Source organism: Lactuca saligna, chromosome 8, assembly GCF_052625555.1.
Source record: "Lactuca saligna cultivar CGN05327 chromosome 8, ASM5262555v1, whole genome shotgun sequence".
Classification (NCBI taxonomy): domain Eukaryota; kingdom Viridiplantae; phylum Streptophyta; class Magnoliopsida; order Asterales; family Asteraceae; genus Lactuca; species Lactuca saligna.
Genome location: NC_136424.1, coordinates 111759023 through 111781090, shown reverse-complemented (window position 1 = coordinate 111781090; position 22068 = coordinate 111759023). Strand labels below are relative to the sequence as shown.

Sequence of the window (22068 nt, the reverse complement as noted above, 5' to 3'; positions counted from 1 at the left end):
TTCAATAGTTGAACAAAAGAGGGGATCTAGAACCACCCTATATGATGGACGATTTTAAGGTTTTTGGAAGCCTCCAACTGATAAAAGGAAAAATAGATAATTATTGAATTATAATACTATTATTTTGAATTCAAATCGTAGGTTTTTAGGATTATCAGACAGCTATATAAAGGGGCATACCTCTTGTGTTTTCGTCCTAACCATAACCACAAGAGAAATCCAAAAATTTTCCATCCTCTCCTTCAATCTTAGGGTTAATTGAGTTTTTGGTGTAACACATTAGAGGCTACCATACTTTTGGAGCTAGTTTTCCAAAGACTTCAAAGAGTTTTGATTAGCTTGATTCGATTCAAGTAAAGGTATGTAGTTCTACTCTTGATTTCGATATCATAGGGTTTATAGTTTTTGTTTCATAAGTATTTTGATATTAATTGAGAAAAAACATAGATCCAATTAGGCTGTATGTACCCTTAAAAGTTAAGTGAAATTACACATGTAAAGCATAATTGTAACCTAAAAACCCTAATAAATGTTACAATAAGTACCTTTATTAAGAAGAGGGAAAACGACTAGCCCTAAGGAAACTAATTAAAAATTGAGATTTGCTACGAGTAGCAACTCCTAGAAAATCTTACCATTTTTTTAAGTCGATTAGGAGTTGTATTTTTTCCATGTCTAGCACTATTTCCATGAAGTCTTGGTCTATATCTAAAAACAATGTTGTAAAACTCGGCTAATTCGGGCGAGTACTCGACCGAGTACTCGGACTCGGCCTCGACCTCTTATTGAGACAAATTAAGCTAACTTAGTCAAATAACTCGGAAATCGATAAAACTTAGACCAAATCGGTTAACTCGGGCAAGTACTCTGTCAAATGTTCAAAATTGTCTTAAAAAAAGAAAAAATCAAGAATTTCAAGATTAATATGTATAATACATTTAATGATTTATTATTTAACATACATATGCGATTATTACTACATATATATCTTAAATTTTCAGTAATTATTTACGTTTTTCAGTAATTATTTACGAAGTGAGACATTGTGTGTATTATAGTTTTTGATTCACATGTATCTAATTTTGTTATATATTTCCATCGATTTATGATTTTGACATATATAATTTCCCTAATAATATTGCTACATGAATTACCAAATCCGAGTATTCCCCGAGTATTCCCGAGTACTTGTTACTCAACGGTCGGCCGAACGAGTACCGAATAACGAGTTCTACAACATTGTCTAAAAGGTACAAGTTATTACTGACATTTTATTATTTAATTATATAAATAAAATCTCCCAAAGGAAGAGTGACTCCTTCGGAAACCATATACACGACTTCGGGGATTCGTACCTTTTTGTTTGGGATCATGAGATGCTCATGATTATCTTTTTAGAGAAGTTTTCCTCGGATGATTTGTTGCTTTGGTTGTGAGATTCCTGATAGGCTTGACACGTTGGAAAATTTCAGATGAGATGACAGTGTGTGAAGAGTTATGGATGATTAGAATCGCTTTAAAAGAGAAATTTTTTTGGAAACTAGAAACATCCGATAATTGTTTTTCATGAGAAGATAATATGTCATTGTTGCTAAGGAGGTCTGAAAACATCTCTCTCTCTAACACCCTGTTCCCGAGTTCAATTTAAAGAGAGAAAAGAAAGGAAATTGGTGGAAGTGAGAGGAAAGTAAGAGAAATTGGTGTTCCCGAGTTTCATTAAAGGAGGGAAGTGCAAGGAAATGGAGGGATCACTTTCCCTCCTAACTTTCCTTCCGATTTGGAAGGATTTGAAGAGAAACAACAAAATGTTTAACTTTCCTTTCATTTCTCTCCAACTCGGGAACACAAAACACAAATTTCTTTTCCTTTCTCTTCTCTTCTTTTCTCTCCTTACTTTCTTTTATCTTCTCTTCTTTTCTCTGCTACAACTCGGGAACGGGGTGTAAATCCTCATATCACGAAGCAATTCATCCGGAATTTGCAACCCCATGGTCCCACAATGCATAAATATCCACATCAAATTTCACAAGTCTTAAACCACTGTCTAAACTCTTCCTATGAACACAAATACTACAACCTTGTGCTTTTCAACATACTTACAATTTCACTACATTCTACAAAATCATTGAATTCAATCCTCATCACATTGGTCAATAAATATACTAACGAATTTTTGTCAAAACAACCCGCGTAGTCCAAGGTGAAAACAGGTAGGAGGTGAACTCTATTTTCAAATCTAAGAGGAACGAAACAATAAACATAAAGCTCCATAAAAATGGAACAAAACCCAAACTTGAGTTAAATTTTGCTTTCAAATTTCACACGATTGGAACAAAAAATCATATAGATACATAAAAATGTAACATAAATAAAACTTGAGTCATTAAACCTTTTTGAAGATGTTTAAAGTACATAGGTGGAAGTAGGACACATATGAACCTTGGTTACTATTCAATCTCATTGACCCATAGTAGATTTATGTCCAAAATATACCAAGGGAAAAAAGCATTAATGATTCCAAACATCCAACAAACGATTCTCTGTATATAATATTTGTATTGATAAAGAATGAAGGAACATATACTCATGTCATTTCATGTCCAAATGAATCCATATCACAACCCAAAAAAAAAAAAAAAAAAAAAAAAACAAGACTCCATATGAAGATAAACAAGAAGCCACACTTTGTTACACTCCAAAAAGGGAGAGAAAAAAAATGTGTGTAAGGTTATAAAAGCATTATAAGAGGAAAAAAATGTGTATAAGGTTATAATAGCATTATATAAACCATAGATTTCAAGCATGTTCCAAGGCATGAAAAATCTTAGAAACTCTTCTTCTAAGCAACGGCTCTAATCTGAAAGAAGCAACACCCGTTTGCCACATTTTCGCTTCATACATATCATTCCATGCCTCCACAATCTCATCAATATCAAATCCCACACCTAAAAACCATAAAGAACGAAATTAAAAACCAAGATTTCTTCAAATTATGAATATCAAAAACCAAAAAAAGTTGAAAAAGAAAATCAAGAACAAACCTTCTGGTGTGGAAACATTAGAACAATGATTCTTTATCATGACACCAATATCATTACGCGAAGCTCCTGCTACTTCAAATTTCTCAACACCCATCTCCAAAGATTCATGCCAAACAGGATTTCCAATCTTATATTCCATTATTGATCTTTCATAAAGCATCCTCCCCCATAATATGTTCATCTGTGACCTCATATTTGCAGCCCTTTCAGCCACTTCATCTTCTTTAACATCTTCAACAAATTTACCCAAATCCGATTTCTGAAACTCTAACTTTGGCTTCGAACCTCCATTAACACGCTCCCTTTCCATTTCCTCCCATATTTTCATACCCTTTTCCATATTCTCTTCAGCCTCATTGTAAAGATTCACTGTTTCTGTTGAATCCCATGATTCAAGATTCACATTCTTGACAACAACATAACACCATGAAAGTTTTGCAAGTTCAAATTGTTGTTGACTTAAAGCAAGAAAACCCTCGTAGAAATCAGGTTTAATTTTGATAGCTTCTTTGTATCTCTCACCAGCTTTCAAGTACTCCATTTGTGCCCAATCATACGAATCTTTGATCTCTGAAAGTGAATCATCATCTTCCTTAAAGTCTACCCTTTTTCGTGCTCTTGACATATGAACATTTCCCCAATTAAAAAAAGCCAAAGATACCATTTCTTGAAACTTATCGGCTGCCATTTGAAAATATTCTTGAGCTTTTTCACTTGTGACAGTTTCCTCCATAGCTTCTGAGTATAGCTTGATTCCAAGCTCATGAAGATCCATATATGAATCCGTGTTGAACCCGGTGTAATTCTTGAAAAGATGAGCAAATTCAAGAATCCAATCATCGATACAAGCAGAAGAATTTAAAAGCTTTTGTTTTTGTTCTAATCTTCTGACATGGTCAAAGAATGGATCTTGACCAGGGTTGACTTCAAATATGTAGAGTCTAATTGCATTCCTTTGATCTGAATTTGACGATTCTGCCCATCGGAGTTCTTCATTTGTGGTAATTGTCACCATATCACCTTCTTCATCTTTGTATTTCATAAGAACTGCCTTTGAAATGGGAAACCTTTCATCTACAATCTCTCTTAGTTTTATAATATCACAATTAAATGGAATTTTCGCCCACCTAATATCTTCCCCATAGACTAATTTCACAACCCTTTTCGGTTCTTCTTTGCTACTTGTGTTTATCTTCTCCTCCACCACTATCTTGTCTTCCATCTTTTTATCATCCCTTTCAAAATCTTTTAACTCTTCTTTCTTTTCATCAATCCGATCAAGTTTTGTGCTTTTCTTTTTCTTTTTATGTATCTTTTCCTTCAATGGCTCCAAGATTCGAATAGAATCGATATCTAGTTCACTTTTGTGATCTTTTTCAAGAATCGACTTATCTTCCATACGGGATTTTACCCTATCTATGATCTCCACTGCCATGAGATTATTGGGCTCTAAATCTAACACCATATTAACATCTCTTAAAGCCAAATCGAGTCGATTTAAAGCCTCGTAACATCTAGCACGTTTCAAGAGTGCTTTAGTGTATTTTGGTGTGACTTCAAGTGCCAAATTGCATTCATGAATGGCTCTAGGAAAATCAGCAATACCCATTTGCATATAGCATGCGGCAATGTTACTATGAAGATAAGAAACATCTAAATGGTTTCCCGGAAGTAATTTGAGGGCTTTTTGGTACTTTAATATCGCTCCTTCATAATCTTTATTTTGAAACGATTTGTTTCCTTCATCTTTAAGTTCTTGTGCCATCGAAATGAAAATGGTAGTGTCTTTATCGTAGATCTTTGTGGTATTACCATCGTCAAGTTTGCTTTGATCCGGATTAACATTGTTTGATCCTACTTTCTTGTTTTTTCTTGATTTTCCCATTGTGGAACAAAGAAATTGAATTTCTTCTATTTGAATCTCTTTTGGAAAAATGATTTCGAGACTTAAAACATTGAAATTTTCGAATTGGATCAAGAATAACAAGTCTAACCCTAAAGATCAAATTTCAAGAACTACGAACCGAGTTCTTGAAATTAGAGGTAACTAATATGAGAACTCGCAGACCCCAAGTCCTAACCAAGATCAATCAATTAGCTTTCTTAGATTATATCTCATCGAACCCACAAACGAATTTCACCTAGGACACCTTCAGTGTGTGTAAGTTACGAATCTCATAGCTAAAAACCAAGAATGGCAATGGAATCAAAGCAACAAATATAAGGAAACTGAAACTAAAGACCCAAGTTTTGTTTTTCTCTCTGAATCAGGATTTGATGGAGTGAATTGGGGATTAACAGAGACGAATCCCGATTCAGAAAAAGAGAGATGCTGATCTTTTAAGCAAGTAGAAGCAAAATTCTCTCTTGTGAATCAAAATTCTTGAATAAATTGTGAGAAATTCGAAAGAAACTGCTGCGAAATTAAGAAAAACTTATCTGGGTTGGGATAAAAACGTGATCTTTGGTTGCAAGAACCTCAGAATTTGCAGAGACTCCCCGGCAAAAACAATTTTAGAAAAGATTGAGCTTCTAACGTTTGTGGATCCATTTACTACTATTATTAATTTGTTAGGTAATCTAATTTAATACTGTAATCTTTTTCTTTTTCTTTTTCTTTTTCTTTTCCTTTTCCTTTTTCCTTTTCAGAATCATAAACCCATGGCCTGCAAAAGTAAATTGGAAAAGCTCGGTATCTCCAATGGAGGGGGATAAAACGATTATTGTTTTTTTTTTAAAAAGGATTTATGTGATAAAAAAATAGTAATGAAATGTTTATTTTGTAACGAAGTGTTTGGCATATTAAATTAACAGAACATTATAAACGAGTTCTTTAACTTTTGATTAAAAATTTCAGAAATATTGTCATCGGGATCAACATGTTAATTGTCATCATACAATAAATGAGATGACAAACAAACAACAAGCTGTGTCGTTAAGTTTTTTTGAATGGTAAAACTAATTCTTTTAAAGACTACATCCGAAAATCAAGAGGATATAACATTACTATGCATGATTCGTTGTACTCTTTTAAGAAGCTCTACCGCATCTGGTGCGAGGAAACCAAACGTATCAAATGCAAATGGTATGAACACGTGTTGATTTTCTATGCACGATTTCTCATGTTTGGTGACTGTGCCTGTAACTGCTTTTAAAGCAGCATGTCCCGCTGTGAAACCCCCAGCCCTCAGGCCCACGAGAGGGGATACCCCTGTAAGATCCACACATGCGTGTTGCCCCCCGACCCATCTAAAAATCAAAATGTTAGAGGGTTTGAGGGTTGACCTTCTTTCTGTCAGGTCAGTTAAGAAATTAACAGGTGCCTCTTTCTTAGCGGAAACCCCGATACGCTTAAATATGTCAAATAAAACATCCTTAACCATATCGTGTCTGTATTTGAACCCCGAGAGTTCTTTACAGTGAACTGCATGCTCTCCAAACGAGTCCAAACATGCCTTGCGACACACAGGACATATATCGTCAGCTGGGAATAGGGGAATCATGAATCGATATTTGAGAATAGTACGATACTCCACGGGAGACATGTGTTGGCCAAGCCCATCTATAGGGATAGCCAGAAGAAAATATTGAGCATGTGGTGCACGTAAGCACTGGAAAACCGCTTTCTGCCGACCTGTCATGTCGAGATGCACTTCCATATCTTGGACAATTTTACGAAAAAGGGCACTCGCCAGTGTATTCTCGGATTTAGGGGGGCGGTGTCTTTAGTAGTAAAAATGTTAAAGTCAAAATCTGGAAGCTTGTTGCGAAGGGATGCCAAGGCACAATCATAATCATAATCCATACCATGTATACTGCTATCCCGTAAGATGTGGTCTTGCAATACCCAAGACTGGGCCCTTGAGGCAACAAAAGCATAAGAGGTAGCCTCTACTGCCGAGTATAAACCCAAACCCCCAATCCTAATGGGTAAGGAAGCAATTCGCCATTGTATGTCACCAAAGAAAGGGCCCCCACAAACCACAATGTCCTCAATCGCCCCACACAATCCATTGTCAAAGAATATTGCCTCCTCCTCCATGTGAACGGGTTGGCACGTCCTCAACCCAAAGAAAAGCTTAGCAATACCCATACAAGACCGAAGTAGAAGGAGCTCACTCTGGGGTTTAGACAATTATGGAAGAAGACGCATCAAATTCACAGCATTTTCGGCTCTCTTTATGGCTAAGCTGCGAATGAAACTAGCATCTATACTAACAGTACCCCCAAGAAGTTTCACCCCCAAAGGCGACCTCCCGATGTCCGCTGGAAATAGCCCTTCCTGTAACTTCCTACCATCACACGAGGGCCAAAAGAGCTCGGATATCTTGATATTCAGCTGAAGGCCCAATTTTGGACCAATCACCGTAATGATGTCCAATGCTTTGGCCACCTCCTCCGAATCTCCGATTAGTGTGCCATCATCCAAGTACGATGCATGGAGAAGAAGCTTGCAATTGTCTCTAATCTTATGCAAGAGTGGGTGCAACACAATGGAAAAGAGAATGTAACACCCATAATCAGAAAGACCAAAAAAGGAAAGGAAAACCCTAAGTCAAAGGGGTCAACTCGTCGAGTCCAGGGTGGAACTCGACGAGTCCGAGTGGGATCCGGGTCGAAGAGTAACTGACCGACTCGACGAGTCGGAAAGTGGACTCGGCGAGTCCGGTCTGGATTGGGAAACCCTAAGTTCGGGACTTGGTGCCCTATTTAAAGCACCTTAAGTCCTCTCCTTAGTCCCCCTTGTCGGCCAGAAGCTGCTATACACGATTTCAAACCCTAGTTGAGTGAGAGAAGGAAGGAAGTGGGCTTGGGGCTTTTGCAAGAGGAAGGTTTGGAGGATTGGACCACTAAGGAGCTGGAGGATCCAACCCTTTTGTTGTAAGCATCAGTTTGAAGGTAATAATCTGTCACTTTGCCTTTGTTGCTTCTAGATCTTCTCATGGATGATGTTTTGGGGCCATTTTGGTATGATATGGAGCCTTTTTGAGTCAGAAGTCCAGATCTGAGGTTGCTACTTCAGATCTAGGTGTGTCTTGGCCTAGAGATCCATAAAGTATCAATTTTTGGTGTGTTGGTTAAGCATGTTTGCCACAAACCCTAGCCCTAGAGTGTTTTAAGCCCATATCTCTTTGGTTTCACGTAAAGTTTGCAACTTTACGTGAGGAATAGACTTAGGAAGAGTGGATCTATGAGTTGGAGCCCCTGCATGACTCGAAAAGCCACTGTACTCGCCGAGTTGGATGAAGGTGGGCATGGACTCGACGAGTTGGAAGAACAACTCGGCGAGTCTGTTGAAGGTTGTCATAGACCTGGGGAGTCTGTTCTTGGACTCGGCGAGTCAGATCGCGAAACACTAACCCCTTCCGGTTAAGGCTCAGATCAGTGAGTTGAATGGTGACCCAGTGAGTTGGGTAGAATGGGACTCAGAGATCATTGAACTCGACGAGTCTTGGGGTGACTCGGTGAGTTTGGTCGCATTATGAGGGTTCTGAGTACATGTACTCGACGAGTCAAAGGACTGAATCGGCGAGTAGAGTCAGCTAGAAAGATTGACTTTGACCAGAGTTGACTTAGTTTAGCTTCTAGAGTTCAGTTGGAACTAAGTGATATATGTATTGATATTGGTAGCTCGAGGAGCTAGTGGAGCAGCAGTTCAGAGAATTGTCGGTCAGCAGCAAGAGGGTTATCAGCAAGTTCAACAGTGCAGGTGAGTTTCCCTTTGTGTGAATGGGTCTATGGCCACAATGCCAACCCATGTAGTTATGAGTAGGAAGACCTGGGGGTTAGCCCTAGGCATTGTTTGCTAGTATGATATTCCGGACCAAGGTCCGATGTCGGGTGGGTGCCCAAGGATTTGTTTGCATGATAGAGTATACTTTTTGTCTGTGTGATGCATGTATGTGCCTGGTAGGAAGGTGGGTGTGGGTGAGGTCCCGTATCTCACCAATAGCAGAGTATGGATGGTGTTCCGTATCTCATTAGTAGCAGAGCATGGGCGAGGCCCGAGATAGGCATGGGGTGAGTGTGGGCGTGGGCTCGTATCTCACTTACCGTAGGAGCTTGGACGGGTTCCATGACTCACTAGTGACAGGACAGGGGCGAGGCCCAAGACAGGTGAGGCCTAAGGACAAGAATGCAATAGGGTATGTTCAATTATGTGTTATATGCTATTTTGTACTATATGTGGTTAGCGGGCGGGGCCCAGAGACAGGTGGGGCCTAAAAGAAACATATCTGTATCCAAGCGGGACTCGAAACCAGGCGGGGCCGTTGTAGCGGGCGGGGCCCGAGGTAGGGGGCGAGGCCCGAAATAGCGGGCGTGGCCCAGTATATGCTGTATATGTTTATGCATGGTATGTGGTAGGTTGGGGAACTCACTAAGCTTCGTGCTTACGATTTTCAGTTTTGGTTTCAGGTACTTCCGGTAGCGGAGGGAAGAGCTCGGGGTGATCGCATGACACACACCATTAATTAGTCAGCCTGGGATGTTTAACTCTGATAATGAAATATGTTTTGGAATTAACACTCTGAATTTATGTTATGACTTATGCTATGTTATTATGAATATGGCTTTGATAATGATTTAAAGAAAAAATTTTGGTATGGATTTTTGGGACGTTACAGAGAAGTGGTCCCAAGGGGTCTCCTTGTTGAACCCTAGTAGAAGATCAAATATGTGTGTTGCCTAGATATAACCTTGCTGCTTGAGCATAAAGGAATTATACCCACAAGGAAATAGAGGGACACCTCAATCTGACCTCATGAAGTAATATGGATCTGTCAACAACGTTAAAGGCATTAAAGAAGTCCACGGTAAGCATGGAGAGAGATTTGTCATCGTGGCACTCACTCAACAACCTATTGGCGCTATGTAAAATGGCCTCAGCGCCACCCGACACCCCGACTCTGAACTGAAAATCATTGAGATATTTGGCCATTTCTTTACCAACCCCTTTCATGGCCAACTTGGAAACCAAACGTCTCCATATAGTACCTACTGTAATAGGTCGTATTCCCTTGTCAGGTTTTAAGATCAGCTTGAGAGGAGTAGAGGCAACAAATTCTGCCAAGCTCGAAGGGCATCTTCCCCCTAGCCATAGATTAACCACAGAAGTAATAGCACGTATGAGGTCTTTGTCTATAGCCGAACCTTCTCCATAAAGGGCATCTAAAATGTGTTGAGCTCTCAACTCGTCCCTCCCACACGAGGTACCTTTAGGGAAGGATTTAATTCCTCCAAGGACATTGTCAACATCCACTACCAGGGGAGGTTCTGAAAATATGGTGTCGGGCATGGAAGGTCGTGGATTGTATGGATGCTTATCCTCCAATGCCTTCGTGGTATCACCCCCAAATGGAGCAACCCCAGAAGAACATAAAACTTTCACTGCTGCTGTAAAATGTCCATCGGTAACCTTACGAAGACATTGTCTGACATTGGTGTTGCCCGGTGTTCTTTTCTCCTGAATGTACTCTTCTTTTTTATCTTGTTGCTCCAGTCTTGCATTGTCAACTAAGTTTTTAACTAGCTTGGCGATACCGTCTTCAGTCCCCCAAGTAGCTAAAGCGCTCAAGATATTACGATGTTGCAAAGACTTCCTGTTGCCAGACCTAGTTTCTTGCATATTCTTGGGCCTGAACACCTGAAGAGCACACCTAGGAAGAATTAACAAAGCAACCCACGCTTCAACGAATCCAGGATGAGCAACCACCTTGGAAAGGGCTGCTTTCAAAGCCTGAGAGAAAGCCATACGACAGTTATGAGGGATGCTTTTGACAGTGGTGATAGGCAGCTTAAAAACATGATCAAGTAGATGAGCATCCATCACTAACCCATCATTGAGGTCGGCTTCCGGTTCATTGGGTAGCGGCTTTGGAATGCCAACAATATGCATGCTCATGTCATCAGCCCCGTCAATAAACTTAATCAAGCCACCCAGGTGGTGACATGAATGAATCAGGGCATGAAGCTTCATGCAATCCTCACATATCCATTGAACAAACTCCTTCAAAGTTGCTGCCACAGACATAAACAATCCAATGCCAAAAGTAATAGCCTCCCATAACACAACTCTGCATTCATCTGTATGGAGGTGTAAGCTCTTGAGATTAGATATCATACGGGAAATCCCTTTACTTCCAACAATACCATTTGGGCTACAGTGAAACCCCCGAAAAGGACACGACCAAGCCCCGCTCTCAAAGGAATGAGAGGACGCCATAAACCAACAAATAAAGTTCTTTAACAAAAATAATCTATTTTTTCTAAATTTTGCGAAATAACATTTTTCACTAGAACCTGAGTATTCCAGACTTCGTAGTAAGGATGTAACTAGTTTCAGAATCGAACCGAATTGGACTAGAACCAAAATAAACGAAGACGGATTAAGGAGTAAACAGTGAACTGAAAGACGGACCAAATACCACTAATCGGTTCCAACTGGTTCCGGTATGGTTCTGCTACGAAGTGTGCTATCTAAGAAGGTCTTCGGTACTGAAATTGGTTTGAACCGGACCAGAACCAAAATAATTAAAAACCAAAATGACGGATTGAAAGAATAAAAAACCCAGACTGAATACCACTAACTGGTTCGGTTTTACGATCAAAAGTTCGACCATACTTCATAGTGTTGTTCCGAAGTACTATATTCGGCTAAATAAAGCTTAAATTTTATTGTTGTTGATTTATTATTGTAAATCCAATTCTACTTAAGAAAAATATTACTTTTGAAAGATTATCTATAGCATCTACTCACCAAACATTGTAATTAACTAAACTATTACTTTTGAAAGTTTATCTCGCATATCATTTTATACCCACATATCATTCCAACAACTCAGGGTTTTTGCGGCGTGGTTTGATTCAGTTTAAAGTTGAAACCATAAACCGCATTGCATATGTGATTTGAGATTTCTAGAAATCACAACCGTATCATACAATGCGATTTGATGCGGACGATTATGCAGTTTTTGTGTGATTTGATACGGGCGGGTTAATATCTGTAAATCTATGAGTAAGATGGTAGAAATGAAAGAAGTAGGGTATATAGAATTAAAAGTTAAATATAAATGAAGTGAGAAACAAAGGAAGAACAAGATAGGAGCCATTGAAGACAAACAAAAGTGAACAGTGGACACGAAAAAAAAACCAAAGCCACTAAGTGTCGGTAAAAAAAAGCCCAACTTGACATTGACATTATAAAGTATGAGTTTGGAATATTTGTGAGAAAATGACCGAAATGAAAGCATGCATTGATAAAAAGAAAGCAAAATTCTCGTACAACTATCTTGAATTTCAGGTTATAAAAAAAAGATATATGATGTTGTATGTATGATCATTTGATCATTTCTATTAGACTACTCTCAATAGTGACTAGAACCAATTCAACCATTTATTTATTTATTTATTTTAAATATCATTTTCTGTTGTCTATTATATAAAACATAAGAAGAAAGTTTTATATAGACGTAGCGGGTAAACGTGCAATAAGCTGTGCTGCAACCTCTTTTTGGATGACAAAATTAATTCTTTTAAAAACATATATAGATCTTGGAGTCATAACATTACTATGTATGATCCGTTGGACTCTATTGAGTAGCTCCACAACTTTTGGCGCAAGGAAACCGAAAGTATCAAATGCAAATGATATAAACATGTATTGATTTTCCATGCATATACCCAACCAACCAACCAAAATATTTTTTTATCAACTATATTAACAACTCAAACCAATCCAACGTTTTATTTTTATAAAATAATTAAAGCTAAACAAAAATATATGAATATTGATATTTATTTGTAGAGAAAAATTAGAAAAGGAGTCACCAATAAGAGTAATCTTAAAGCATCTCTAATTGTAAGTCTATGTTATCACTTAAAGTTATTTACAAATCATAATTCTATTAACTTTAACTTCTAATTCTCTTTCAAAAAAAAAAAAAAAACAACTTTAACATCTAATTAAATAATGCATCCAGTGGTTAACCTCTTTTAATAATTTTTTTTATAAAAACAAATTAACTAATTTATTCAAATCTATTTCAACCATGCTATAAAACCCCTCCTTATTTGACACGTGGTATTTAGTTTTTTTAGAAATATTACCATACAATTTTTCAAAAGAAATATATTAAATCACATCATTCGGAAAAATTAATACAGAAAAATTATCACGTCAAAGTCATAAAAAAGATTAAAAAAATTATATAATCGTTATAATTTTATATTCCATAAATAAAATGTCATTAAATATTTAATAAAAGTAATTAATTAGTAAATAAATAAAAAATAATTAAAATTAAAATATATTAAAGAAGGTAAAATGAAATATGATTAAAGTATTAAAGTTAATATACAAACCATATAAATATATTGACCACTAATTATATATTGAGTGGTTAATACGAAAAACAAATAATATATATGCGTGAACGACAATACAATAAGTAGTCAATTAAAAAGTCAATAATAATATGCTAGAAAACAATTCCATATTGGAGATGTTCAAATGTTGTTTTTATGTTTTGTTTAACACTTATGTGACAATAACATTGGCGGTTTGTTAAACAAAGGTAAATGTTAGTATAGTCATAAGTAAAAGCTACTTAAGTTTTCTACATGAACTTAAAAAATAGAGAGTAAAAACAAATATTAACATATGTATAACATAACAAAAATTGATGTCAAAATGGACTGCATAATGTGAAGTGCACCCCAAATTGTTAGTGTAAATCGCCTATGATATGTGTCGGCTCATTCGGTGGCGCAACCCTCAATGCTCACAAACTGACCATATGTCAACATCTTAGCAACCAACATACAAAAAATCCACAATCCCCTCTCGGACTGAAAAATTGTGGTACATCCATGCCCTTCACAAGTGTAATGATGAAACTCCCTAGATGGATATCATCGGTCCCTTGGCTGCCCCAGTACTGAATATGGGTTCACATAATCAGTAAGACATTGGATATGGGTTCACATAACTATAAACCAATATGTGATTCTAAAAAAGTAGGGGTATCAATCAAATCATGTTTGGGTTGGCGAGTTAGCAAGTCAGAAACCTCAACCTAGGTAGAACCCATATAAATAATCATGGTGTATTGTTAAACCCTAATCTGGATATGTCAAAGCCAGACAGGACTCACCTAACTAGTTTAATTATATGTGTTTGTGGATAAAAATCAGGTTCTTAGGTCAAAAATGGGTTCGCATGTCAGAGAACTACGAATTGCATGTCTCGATGTGTGTGTGTTGCAGATAAGATGGTCTCAATGAAGTGTGTTGTTGTGTATAGCTGTATAGTGTGAATTCATGTTCAAGATTTAGGGCAAAATGCAAATACATCAAATCTGAGAAAATAATTAAAGAAATATTAAAAACTAATTTTTAAACTTAGTACAATATACAAGTTAGCAGGTTGACCTGCTATCCCAAGCACTAACACGAACATGACCAGTATAATAAACAAGTTACGCATATTGCAGGTTGTAGGGTGGCGGGTCTTCAAAACTCAACTCAAACTCGTTTATTTGCGTGTCAAATTCATGTTATCTAGAGAATTGCAATCCCTATGAAAAATATCAACCACCCTAATAATTATCCTATATAGACATTCTGAATGACTGCAAATCAAAAACCCACCCCTAAAAACCAATACACATCCCCTAAATTGATGGGGATGTATACTTATAGAAATTGTTGGAAAACACAAACATATTACATTACATGTCATTATAGGTGGCAAATAATTATGTAATGTAATCATACCAAGTTGGGTAACGAGTTCCATCGACCATTTCATGTGAATTTATAATAACGATGCTAAAAGTTAGTGATACAAACTATTTATCGACCATCATTAGGCCTACGCTTGAGAAGCAAGGATATCAAAATCATAATGTGTAATAATATGTGATGGCCTAGTCTGTGGTGGTGGTGATGGGAATTTCATGGTATTTCATTTCATCTGCTTATGTGAAACACTGCTTACTAGGTTAGTTTTAAAATAATTATAAAATCATTTTATTTTTATTTTTAAAATGTTTTAATCTTAGAATATGGGTAAAATATTGTCCCAAAATAGTTTTCAAATACTTAGATGATAGTAATGCGAAATTTAGGTCCTAAAGTCTCAACTAGAGTTGTAAACGAACCGAATGAACACGAACGATGCTTGTTCATATTCATTCATTTAAGTTAGCCGAACAAATGAACAAACACGAATGGATAAACGAACATGTTTCCTTGTTCACATTCGTTCATTTAACAAATTGCATTGTTTATGTTTGTTCGTTTGTGTTCGTGAACATGCTAAACGAACATAAACGAATGAACATAAATGAACGAAGAATATACAAACATAATTCAAAGGTATATGAACATATAATATAGTAATGCAATCAAATACAATTAAGTATATATGAACATTAAAAGAACTTATATGAACGAACATAAACAAATGTAAACGAACAACATAAACGAACGTTCACGAACATAAATTGAACGAACACGATCATTGTTCATGTTCGTTCGTTTAACTAAACGAACGAGAATTTGTGTTCATGTTCGTTCATTTATTAAATAAACTAACATAAGCGAACTTGTGGCTGAACGGTTAACGAACAGTTTGAAAAAACGAGGAAGTATAAAAATTAATATTATAACATAGTTTGAGTTTTAACCAAACAACCTATAACCTTAATGAAATTTCCTAGCTACCTTTTAAGCACCATAAATCTTCTAACTAAGCACAAGTCAAAATAAGTTAGGAAATGGAAATGCCTAGTGAGAATACACGAGGTTGGTTTATTTTCATCAAATAACGATAACAATCACTACACTCGAATCAAATCTCCAAAATAATATAAAACCAAAACCAAGAGTTTAATAACCCATAATACAACAGAAGACGTAAATACTTGAATTTCAATAACAAGGTCTTAATCACTCAAATTCTATAGCAAAAAGGATTTAGTATTTCATAATCTAAATCAAAGGGTTAAATAATTCATAATCCCAAATAAAGGTTTGATCTTTCAATAAGCTAAAGCATAAGGAATACCAATTCATAATCTCAATAAATACAATCAATGAAAATTTGTACTGATGAAACATATGCATAAAGCACCGCCTTCAATTTTTTCCAAAAAGATATATTAAAAGACTCAATAAGTTAAAATGGGATAATTCTACAAACACCAATAATGATAATGCATATGCATTTATCCCAACCATAGTCAATCTCATTGCATTATATAAGTGTTTTAAATATTGGGATTTTAACCCACTCAACTGAAAACATTAAAATGCATGCTATGCAAGACCGAAAACGGCAGGTGAGACCCCACACTTCTTCGGACAGAAATCTGATTTCGGTCGGCACCAGAATCTCGCAACGAGGACCCACATTTGCACCGAAAAATCCTCTTGTGGACCACTTTTTGGTCGAAACCACTTAGTTTAAGGCCCAATAATCCGAAAACTACCCTTATATATGTTTTCAATCGTTAACCTAATTCATTTCTCAATTTCACAACTGTGAACACTCTCATTTTGATCTCAAAATTCATCAGAATCCTCTCAATTATCATACGAAATCTTCAAATATTCAACCGAAATCCTTAAAATCTTCATAAGATCCTCAAGAACATTCATCTCATCTTCAAATCTTCATAATTTCACCAAGAATGCCAAGAACCCCAAGAACACACCGACCCCCCCCCCCCCCCCCCCCCCCCAATGCACACCCGAAAACACATAGCAACACTCCAAATAATTCCAAATAATATTTGTAAGTATTTCTTACATAATTAGGGTGTTGTCTAACACTTTTATTATTATTTAATTCAGTATTCAATCTATTATTTAAATTAGTATCTTATTAATTTAAATACGACGTCCGATATAATTATTTTTAGGATACGACTATCTTCACGAACGTTAGCCCGAGGAGCGCCACTACAGTTTCGCTATCCAAACACGAACACGCACTAGAGGTGAGTTCATACCCCTACATTTTCAGTATTTTTTTAATGTTTTTAGGGGGGAATACAATTAAAACACAAGGACTCTTGTGTTAATATTTAAACGATTTCAAAACCGTTTCAAACCACTTGCAATTGTTCAAACTGATTTATTGCTACATTTTATCAATATATATTTATATATATAAATAAGGTTCAACAGATGTAGAATTGTCAATTTCTTCCTAAATCATGTTCCTTGTTTGGTTATGGGTTTAGGATAGAATGTTGGGTCAAAAATATAGTTTATGGTTATGGGTTTAGGATATAATGTTGGGTCAAAAATATAGTTTATACTTTACTTTTCTAGGAAAATATATTTTTATGTCTAGGACCGTAAACAACTTGGTATTTACGGCTGTATGTGTGTTTACGACCGTGAACAGGTTTACGGTCGTAAACCAGTGTACGACCATCTGTCTCATATATATAGGGTGAGGAGTGTTTGAGAGAAAGGGCTAGAGAAGGAGAGCATTTTGTAGAGAGAGAAACTAGAGAGAAGATTAGTGTGTGTGAGAGAATCTAATGTGTATGGAGCATCACTCATATCTTTGAATTCATCATAGATTCAAGTTATTCTTCTTCTACTTCTTTTCTATTTTGATCTGACATCATCCTGTTTGATTGGGATTCCGCACCATCAAACGGATCTGATTGATACACAAGTAGATTAGGGACTTACAAGTGGTATCAAAGCTTGGATTGTATCAATAAATTTTGTCAGATCTGGAGCTCATTTGATCTTATTTTTGAAGGATTTATGCGTTTTTGGATAGATCTTGGCAAAATAGGGGGGGGGGGGGGGGTTCTATGTGTTTCTCATTAAAACGAGTTTTTAGCAAAAATGGTGAAAAACGCCGTTTTTTTCGCGATCTGTTGAAGGGTTTACAACCGGAGTTTATGGCTCGGAGTATACGGCATATGTGCGCCTTGGCTTGGACGACTTGGTAGTTTTCGGCTCAGCGGCTTCAAGCTGTTCCTGCATGCACATTTAAAAAATTGGAAGCAAAATTGAGGGTGCCGGGGATCGAACTTGGGTCCTCTGATTGATCAAACAAATGCCTTAACCAGTTGAACCAACTTGCATTACGTTCCTTTCCTTCAAAATTTAATTCAAAAGGCTTCTCAATTTCGATTCCCACTTCACATTTTTGACATTTTTAACCCCAAAATCAATTTCCTTTATTTTTAAATTACTTTTTCAACCCAAAAATTTTAGTTTTTAATTTTTGACTTTTTACTTAAAATTTTGACTTTGACTTTAAAGTTTGACCTTTGACTTTAAACTTTGACTTTTTCGTTTAACTTTCAAATTTAGCTTTATGGTTTGACTTTTAAGTTTGACTTTTTAAATTTGATTTTTAAGGTTGTCTTTCTCGGTTTATACTCAAAGGGCATTTTTGGTAAACAATGAATTCTTCAAACACCAAAGTCAATGAAATTTCATGTTCTCAAACATGCATTGATAATGTTAAAATTTTACTTGAGCATATCGGATTATTACGTAGAGAGAACGAGGACCTAAAATACGATGGATATGAACTCACGAAAGGATAGAAACCTGTAAAAGCTCAACTAAAAGCCAAAAGAAAAGATTTTAGAAAACTACAAGAAGAATATAGCAATAAATGTGCAAACTATAGATATGTGAGAGAACAACTTGCTGAGTTTACTGCTGAACTTGACACATTGAAAAATAAGTTTGAAAATATAGACTTTAATTTCAGACAATTTGATGTGTCAAGTGAAGTAGTTGCATCCATGATAGAACATAGTTTAAAATTCAAAGATAACCAACAAAAGGGTCTAGGATATGATAAAGTGCCTCCTCCTTTTAATCACACCTATGAGTATAACCATTTGACCAAAGAAGAAATGGACAGAGAGGCACATCTCATATATGGCAAACCTGCTATATTTGTGTCGGCAAGTGGTCCTCAAATTGAAAATACTAATGCTTCTACTTCCTATGCAGATCCACCACCAAGTCATTGCAAGTAGGTAGCTGAAGAGAGTGTGTCTGATAATAATTTTGTGTCAAAGTCTGATGAGTCAATTGTTTTGATATATTAATTGATATCTTTGGTAATTCTGTTGTGATTGTGCGAGAAAGTGTTGAGCTGAACGATTCTAATACTTATACTTCATGTGCAGGTAAAGTAGCAGAAGATGAGAACAAGGAGAAAACTATTGAACAATCCAATGACTCCTTGAACTCTGAATCTGCTGCTTCTAACTCAGTTAGTTTTGATCAACCTGCTATTGGAAAATACAAGCCACCAAAACAAGAGACACCGACGACTTGCTGCAATTGTGCTTGTGGGAACAATAAGAATTGAGGCAAGGACATGCCACCAGGGGCAGGAAGAAACAACTTCCCAGTGAAGAAAAAGACTTGCTTTCATTGTGGAACACCTGGACACATTGCCTAAAATTGTCCTAATCGAGCATATGTTCCCTACTATGCACAAGAGTGGCAAAACGCACCAAGAGGGAGATACCCAAAAGAATCCCTTCAAGGTCAAAATCCTGAAATGGCAACTGGAATGCCAACAAGGCCAAGAATCCAAATCCCAAGACCAAGAAGTTCAAGAAGGGAATGCCAGTCAAGAAGTCCAATCCAAGAGATGCTCCAGCGAAACCAAGACTGGCTAGGTCAAAGTCATCTCAAAGGCCGACTTCAAGTTCAAAATCAAGTGCCGAGGAACCCATCCGATCGAACAAGAAATGGGTTAAACCCAACTACAAATGGGTACCAAAGGTTTAATCTCCCAAATCTTCTAATGATTCTAATATTTCTACATATTCTGTTTGTGATAAGCAGGATATGTCATGGGAGAGAGTACCTTGCAAGGATGACAAAGATCGACCCAATTTTAAAATGGACTGGGTCCCAAAGACCAACTGATCCCGCTCTGTGTCGGAGCAGCTATGCAGGCATATCATCAGACTTTGGTTTGTTGGTAGTGGTTGTTCCAGTTACATGATAGGGGACATCTCTCAATTTTCCAACATTTAGAATTTTGTTCGAGAGTATGTGTCCTTTGCGGGAAAGGAAAGAAAGGAAGAAATGAGAGGATCACATAGGGTTTGTGCTTAATGACTTAAAGAATTTTCAGATTTGTTCTGAGATTATGTGTGCTGTTCTTAGATCTTCTGGATGCAAATTCAACCGGTGACTTATAGTTTGATTTTTCTTCTTGATACTCCTGAGTTTATCTTACACTGTTTCATTTTGAAGTCAATTATTTTCTTTATTATAGTTTTTCTCTGGTAGGTATTGTTTGGGAAGTGATATCAAGCATGTGATAACGGGCAGTCTAAAACATGTATAAAGGACTGAATCTGAATTGTCTAGACTCTGTGATCAATGTGCGGGTAGGCACGAAGGATTTGACAGTGTGGATTTAGATAGGATTGTTTGGACTAACCATACGACGCTTGGGTAGATTGAGCAGTGAGATAAACATGAGAAACCACAGGGTACACTAAATTAATACACATCTAGAACCGTGGCTTAACTTTTCCTTGATGTACGGACTTATGTCCTTAATTATGGTTCTGATAGGGCGACTGGGGGTTCTGATAAAGTAGGTGTGTAGAAATTATTTTCTTGATTTCTATCTGTCAGTCATATGTTGCTTCCTCTGCGTGATTAGAAGAGATCCGACCTAGATTGCAACATATGCAACTCCAATTCTATGCACCTCCTTATCTATGAAATTCTTTCTATCTGTTAGCCAAATGATGTCCCCTCTGCGTGATCGGAAGATCCGACCTGGGACACAACATATGCAACATTCTACCTTTCAATCCCTCTATCTCTGTTAATCATATGTTGTCTCCTTTGCGTGATTGAAAGAGATCCGATATGGGACACATCATATGCATCTATCTCTGAATCTGTCTTCCTCCTTAATAATTTTTACTCACCTAAAGTAAGGAGTTCTTTGGAAGTTCTTGATAACCAGTATATATTGGGAAGTGGGAAACACGTTCTAATGCAACTAAACTTGAACCATTTAGAGGTTGTTTGTAGATCTCGCTGCTTAACTTAAGTGGACAACAATACCCGTGGTCGTCGTCAGCTAAATGGTATATTTGTCAATATTCTTCGTGTTTAAGTGGACCACAATACCGACAATTGACCAGATCTATTCATGAAGGTCAATGTTCTGATAACCAAAGTTAAGACTATCTCACAACCTTGATCCTAATTATTTGTGTTTTTGTTAAATTTGTTCATAGTTTTCCTCTATGCACAAATTTAGGGGGAGAATAAAATAAAAATAAAAACAAAACAAAAATCTGAAAATTTAAAAATCAAACAAAAATCAGAAAATTAAAAAGCCAACAATAGTTTTATTTCTGTTTTATTTCTTGTTCAGAAAATATAAAAAAATCCAAAATTTTTGTTTTAAGTTTTCTTTTAGTTTTGTTTTGTCTTGAAAAGTGAATTCAGATGTAGATGAGACTCATGGAGACTGTATCGTGATTTTCTAAGCCGAAGCTTCATTCATGAGCATCGATGAATTCTCATTCGAAGGAGCAAGAAATGAAGATTATTCTTTTAACATTCAATTTATCAACCCCAGAAGCAAGGTGAAGCTGTAATTGAAGATTATGTGACAGATTGCATTGAAGCCTCATCAATTAATCTGCTGCTCTCTATAAACCTGCTGAAGTGATCCAGAAGATTCGTTCTCTCTATTGTTCTCTCTGAAGATTCTCAAGCTGAAAGCGCTATCTTTCAAGAATCAGTACAAGAAGCCTCCTCACCCAATGTGCCTTAAATATCAAAATTTGAAGAAATTCCCAACTGCTCAAGATGAAGTCATTCATTGGAGATTTATCAAGTTCATCTTGAAGTTGTGAAAAATTTGAAGATTAATGCTGAAGCCAAGCTCCCAATGAAGATTAACAAGAAAAGCCAGCTACTTTTAAGGGGGCGTTTGTTGGGTCAGTTAGAAAAGAAAGCTATAAACGAAGGGGGAGAT

General features: G+C 36.6%; 1 protein-coding gene and 1 long non-coding RNA gene across 2 annotated transcripts; one reads left to right on the top strand and one right to left on the bottom strand.

Moving 5' to 3' along the window:
• Positions 1-2524: 2524 nt before the first annotated feature.
• LOC145011045 (protein PHOX1-like) lies at positions 2525-5687 on the bottom strand. Its single transcript, XM_078969667.1, has 2 exons — positions 3042-5687; positions 2525-2945 (listed from the first exon to the last, which is right to left on the bottom strand). The coding sequence occupies exons 1-2, from the start codon at positions 4924-4926 to the stop codon at positions 2797-2799; spliced, it is 2034 nt and encodes a 677-aa protein (XP_078825793.1). The 5' UTR covers positions 4927-5687; the 3' UTR covers positions 2525-2796.
• Positions 5688-16761: 11074 nt separating this feature from the next.
• On the top strand, positions 16762-20340 carry LOC145012317 (uncharacterized). Its single transcript, XR_013664445.1, has 3 exons — positions 16762-16839; positions 16967-17044; positions 19226-20340. It is a non-coding gene; the product is annotated as an uncharacterized LOC145012317 (long non-coding RNA).
• Positions 20341-22068: the final 1728 nt, after the last annotated feature.

Bases quoted from the DNA above. Each gene is read 5' to 3' on its own strand.
- LOC145011045 (XM_078969667.1), bottom strand. From the start codon at position 4,926: ATGGGAAAATCAAGAAAAAACAAGAAAGTAGGATCAAACAATGTTAAT. The intron at 2,946-3,041 runs GTTTGTTCTTGA...TATGGTTTTTAG, and splicing joins TAATGTTTCCACACCAGAAG to GTGTGGGATTTGATATTGAT.